Source organism: Mangifera indica, chromosome 4 (assembly GCF_011075055.1).
Source record: "Mangifera indica cultivar Alphonso chromosome 4, CATAS_Mindica_2.1, whole genome shotgun sequence".
Classification (NCBI taxonomy): Eukaryota; Viridiplantae; Streptophyta; class Magnoliopsida; order Sapindales; family Anacardiaceae; genus Mangifera; species Mangifera indica.
This window is the reverse complement of record NC_058140.1, coordinates 15,169,825-15,175,824: the sequence shown is the minus strand read 5'-3', so window position 1 is coordinate 15,175,824 and position 6,000 is coordinate 15,169,825. Positions and strand designations below refer to the sequence as shown.

Below are 6,000 nucleotides of genomic sequence, written 5' to 3'. Positions count from 1 at the left end.
TAACAAGGCTTCTGCCACAATGCAAAAGGATACACAAGGCAAAAGTCTTGCTTCTGCTAGCTAAAATTAAAAAAAAAAAATGTAAACAGTATCGGGCTGGGTCGGGTCAACCCATGGGCTTAATATTAAAGCCCAAGGCCCAGCCCAATAGGCCCATGGGCCTAGCCAGTTAGGCTAGAGTGTCAGGCCGAGTTTTCTCGTGTTGTGCTTCGTATCAGGTCTCCATTCAATGCGATCCAATTGACATGTCTAATTATAAGTCATATACATCTTTAAATGAGAAATTAATTGAATTAACTATTTTGTTGGGATTTATGCAATTTTAGTCAATTCGTTCTGGGTAATACTTAGTAGGGAAATTATAATAAATGTCTAAAACTAAAGGGTGTTAAGCGAAATTATTTAAAACTCTAAAGATTAAGCAAAAATACCCTCAAATTGGAAAATGGCTAAACTGCCTTTATATAAAAACCTCATATTTTCCATGGATTTATTGTTTAAATTTAGAGAAAAATTCGAATCTCCCACGGGTGTAATAGGTTTCGGTCTTTTTCGTCGATTTTTTATATATTTTGACAATTGAAAATGACAAATAAAGAGAGTACATCTTCTCGTTTCTTGTTTGAATCAATTTATTGTTAGAAGTATTGAGATTTGATGGAGATTTTAAGATTTGAATGTTTAGGGTTTCGATTTTGAACAATGCATAAAATGTTTTGATTTTTGTTGTTTTGTTTAAATTTCTTGAGAGGTTTTCTGTTATTAAATGTGTAGATTTGATTTGTTTTAAAATTAGAGGCTGAAATGACGAGTTTTGACTGAAAAATGGGTTAGATTTGTAGGCGATACGTTAATCTCCCACGAGCGCCCATGGGGTAGGGGGAAATTTAGCGTTTTCAAAATTTTAGGGGGAGGGGGAGATCCACGGGCGTCCGTGAGAAATTTTGCACTGAGCCATGAAAACTGTGGGTTGGGTGGAAATTGACTTTTTTAAAACTATAAGGCATGTGTGAGATATATTTTGAATGGTCATAATTTTTTATTCGGGAGGAGTTACGGGGCCTGTAATATATCAACGCGAAGCTCGTTTCGAGCTCTATAAAACACAACTAGCTTTGCCAGTAGGTAGGGCTGGATTCGAGCCGAGCCGCGCTCGGGCTCGACTCGGTTTTTTAATGGCCAGCTCGAGTTCGGCTCGAGCTCGACTCGAGCCAAACTCGGCTCGGCTCGAGTTCGGCTCGGTAACAGCTTGGCTCTGCTCGTTTTTCATATCAAAACGACACCATTTTGTATATATATATATGGATCAAAACGACGTCGTTTTGTATAAAAAAATTAAAAAAAATATATACCGAGTCAGCTCGAGCTCGATCGAGCCGAGCAGAGTCCGGCTCATTTCGGGCTCGAACCGAGCCGAGCCGAGTCGAGCTCGAGCTGGCTCGGCTCGAGTCCAGCCCTACCAGTAGGGCTGGATTCGAGCCGAGCTCGACTCGGTTTTTTTATGGCCGGCTCGAGTTCGGCTAGAGCTCGACTCGAGCTGAACTCGGCTCGGCTCGTTTATGGCTCAGCTCGTTTTTCATATCAAAATGACACCGTTTTGTATATATATATATGGATCAAAACGATGTCGTTTTGTATAAAAAATTAAAAAAAATTACCGAGCAAACCCGAGCCAGCTCGAGCTCGGCTCGTTTCGGGCTCGAACCGAGCCGAGCCGAGCTAGCTCGGCTCGAATCCAGCCCTATTTGCCAGTTATGCCCAATTTGGAGGCCCAAATAAAACTATTTTAGTGTGTATTATACAGTTTTTTTGTTTTACCAAATTTAGGATTTCGGTTTTTATGATTTTGAGCCTGTTTATGATCGAACTGGACTTTTTTGATATGTAGTTTGCAAATTTGACATCTGTCTCTTTAGTTTTGTGCTTTTTGAGACATGTTTTACGATGTAATTACGAAATTCTAAATCGATTTTTTGGTTTTCTCGTTTCTAAGCTATTCGAACGTGTAGTTTTCAAAATTCAAATCTGCTTTTTCAAATTTTTGAGTGATTTTTTTATTGTTGACATTATAGGGTATTTCAATATATTTATTTATTCTTAACATGTTATTTAAATCCTTTATATATTGTGTAATATCAAAATTCCCTTCATATTTTTCTAACATTTCATTTAACCTCTAAATTATTATCAAATATCCAAATGCCCCCTTTACATGACATACAAACTAGATTTAATAAATAAAATTAAGTTTTGAGTTAAGATTCATATAAATATTTTTTTTCACGAATTGATTTTTTTCGATTTGAATTCAGAAATGCAAACTTCTTCCTTATGAATGAACCCGTAGTAATTGATATTAAGTAAAAATGAGAGTGAGAGTGAGTGTTTAAGTGATATAAGAAGTATATATAATAAGAGTGAGAGGGAGAAGATTTATATAGATGTGGTAAAGGGTAATTTTGGTATTTAAAAAAAATTAGGGCAATTTTGCTTAAGAATAGAAAAAATGGGCATTTTTGCTTAATAAAAAGGTAAATTGAGTATTTAATATAATTTCTCTACTTAGTAACATAAGGTTATATTTGAATTGAGTTCATTCAAACTTAAACTTGATTTGAATGAGTTTGAGCTCTAGGAATATTCGGCTCATCAAGTTCAAGAGTTTAAAAATTTTAATATAAAATGACATCATTTTGACTAATATATATTAAAACGATATCGTTTTATTATCGAACCGAATTTAAGACTGGACTCGAACTTGACTCTTTTGAAATGAACTAAGCTCGAATACTTTTGAAGTGAGTCAAACGACTTCAAACTTGATTCTATGCAAAGTGAACCAAACTCAAGTTTAATTCAATTTGAATCGAACTTTAATTATACAAATATAATTAAAAGAGCATGATTACATCCCTAAACTTTGAATAGAGATGTGCATAGTATGGTATGTTCCAATTCAATAAAAATTTCAAATTAAATTACAAAAAATAAGTTTGGCAAAATCTCTTAATTTTATTGGGATTAACTATTTAAGTGGGACTCGTGATTAGTATCTCTACTCTAATAACCTTTAAATTTCATTGTTTTTGCCAAAAAAAAAAAAATCAAGCATTAAATATAAAATATTTTAAAAAATAAAAACTAAATTAGAACTAAAAATTATTTTCATACAATATGAATTGTTTGTATCATAACTTAGGTTAATCAGAAAAAGGAAAAAAAAAAAAAAAAGACAAGCGAGAAAACCCATGTAGCCTTCTCAGTTCTCAATTAAATCGTCAGAATATAAATATTCGTGTCACAATAATTCATTTATTTATAATATTATTATATAAACAAATGGGTAAATAGTATTAATTGTTAGGTTGACTGAAATTAAAATAATTAATTGATTAAAATCAATACATCTGGTCCGCACTAATTTCTCTAAACCCCCTTTTCTACAATATCATAATCATAATTAGTTCAGAATTAAGTAAATTCAAGCATTAATTAAATATAAACAAAAAATAAATTAAAGATCAGAATTTATTTTCATATAATATTGATAATATTTTTTTTAAAGACAAGTAAAAGACGCTTATCGTTTTCCCAACAATCCAAAAAGATGAAATAAAGATCAAGAGGGATGAACCCTATTAGAAGAAACTCCTTTCCAAGCCGATTTCATGGAAGCAGAAGCCGAATTCATGGCGGCTTCAATATATTTCGTTGAAGCAATCGTGGCTGCTTGTTGCAAAAACTTCCCCATATTTCTAGCCTTTTCACCGCTCTCAACGAGGCTACTCATCTCCCTCTTCGCCTTGCTCTCCATTTCTGCTGCACACCTCCTGTACTCGTCCATGCAGCTCTCCATCACCGACTCCAGATATTCTTCAGCCTCTTTCATGGAGTCTTCCGCTGCTTTCACTTCTTTTTCATGCTCTTGTTCGAGGGCGGCCCACGATCTATAAGCTTCGATCTCGAAAAGCTTCATCTGGTCCTCGATGGCGGAGGGATCGAAGTTCTTGTCTTCACAAGCTCGGTCTGACAGGAAAGTGAATTGGGAAATCAGAGCTTCCATTTTTATGGAGTGAACTTTGGTAAAGTTTTAGATCTGAATTGTGTGTGTTGAAGTAAATAATGAATATGCAGAAGTGAGTGGGAAGGGAATAATCATATATAGTAGGCCAAAGATTTTATTCCCCCCAAAGTTTACTTATAACCATTTCTCACCCATTATTTTTCAAAAAACTAAATACCTACCCATGAACTATTAAAGATAAACAAATCCGTTTCTTTAAAAATTTTATCTTATTTTTCTTAAAAAAACCTTAAAAGTTAACAATTTTTTTCAAATCAAGTTTTAGAAAGTAACATTTTCTTCCATATGATTTATTTTTCATTTTTCGATGCCAACTCTAACAATGTCTCCCTCCCAATATTTTCTGTTCCTCCAACAATCTTTCTCTCTTCATTGCTTTCTCAGATAAAGTGTTTTGTCTTCATATAGGAAGCTTTTCATTTTCCTAGCTTGTGTGGTTGGCCAGAGAGAGAGATGGAGAGAGAGAAACTATCAAAGGAAGATAAAGCGTCGAAAGAGAGAGCCACCAAAAATGCGAAGAATAAAAAAAAACTTCTATGAGGTGAATTTTTAGTTTTTAGGTTTACGAGAAAAAAATGATAAAATTTTAATTTATTTTAAATATTACTAGTAAAATAATAATTGTATCTTTAAAATTAACATATTTAATAGTCTATGAATAAATATTTAAATTTTTAAAAGATAATAAATAAGAAATTGGAAAAATAATAAACTTTAAATGAGAATAAGTTTTTTGGCCTATATAATTAAATTATATGCATTTTAAATATATATTTATATATGTAATCATATAATTGTATGATTTTAAATTCAAATAAAATAATATTCAATCACATAATGATATATATATATATATATATAAGTGTATTTATTTATATAATTAAATGGGTATGCATAATATTGTTAAAAAAAATAATTTTAATATTAAAAGCATATTTGATAATTAAGAGATAAAGTTCTATACATTCATCTAATATAGAATATTGTGAAAACATATCCAAAAAAAAGAAAGAAATGGAAAAGCATATATTATATTCTCATTCCAATCAACCAAATTGCTCGAAATATTCCTAAGCTTGATGGGCAAAGTAAAGGGCGTGTGAAAATTGGACCGTTGGAGTTGCTTCATTTATTTGTCTGCAGGACAATAAAAAAAAAAAGCAATAATATTCTTTGTCAGTGGATGGTTATGGAGTGTTGAAGATGACAGAGACGTGGATGGATTTTCTTATCCAATTCATAGTTGGGAATCTCGGTATAGTGGAGAATGGGACCGATCTCATTTGAATTTGTCGCTTCGTGTATCTTTTCTTTTTCTCAATCCTAGTGCAAAGTTAGCTTTTTTTGGGGTGATTTCTTTTGGAGAAGGATACCAACTGCTGCAATGCTACATAGCGAATAATTATAAGGCCAAACAACTATTTCCCACCCAAGGTTTAGCGTTTTCTCAAATGTCCCCCCTTTAACTATAAAAACATCAAACACCCACCCATAACCGATTAGATTTAACAAAACTCTAACGGTGATAAGGGTAAAATCGTCATTTTTGCTATAATATTAAAAATAAACTAAAATAGAATATAATTTTGCCCCCCTAAACTCTAAAAACTAAAATTTCCCCTAGCCTAAGTTTTAAAAAATCGTAGTTTCACCCTAGGGTTTGGTTTTGAAATCTCCGGCGACCTCTCCGGCTCTGTTGCCGACGGCCTCTCCCTCTCGAAGCAACCTCTCCTTCCGGCGATCTCTTTCCTCTCATTTGGAGGTCCGATCGACGTCGGAAACGCCTTGAGAGACGAAGAACTTCGTCGGGGAAGACGAAGACGACGGCTTCGTCTTCATCTGGGAAGACGGTTCTTCGTCTTCCCAGATGAAGACGAAGCCGTCGTCTTCGTCTTCCCCGACGAAGTTCTTCGTCT

At 33.6% G+C, this 6,000-nt stretch overlaps 1 protein-coding gene across 1 annotated transcript; it reads right to left on the bottom strand.

The window, feature by feature from the left end:
• Positions 1-3,510: 3,510 nt before the first annotated feature.
• On the bottom strand, positions 3,511-4,154 carry LOC123213230. Its single transcript, XM_044632624.1, has one exon. It carries the CDS (start codon positions 4,061-4,063, stop codon positions 3,620-3,622), a length of 444 nt encoding a protein of 147 aa, XP_044488559.1. The 5' UTR covers positions 4,064-4,154; the 3' UTR covers positions 3,511-3,619.
• Positions 4,155-6,000: the final 1,846 nt, after the last annotated feature.

Excerpts from the sequence above, each read along its gene's own strand:
- LOC123213230 (XM_044632624.1), bottom strand. The coding sequence starts at position 4,063 with ATGGAAGCTCTGATTTCCCAATTCACTTTCCTGTCAGACCGAGCTTGT.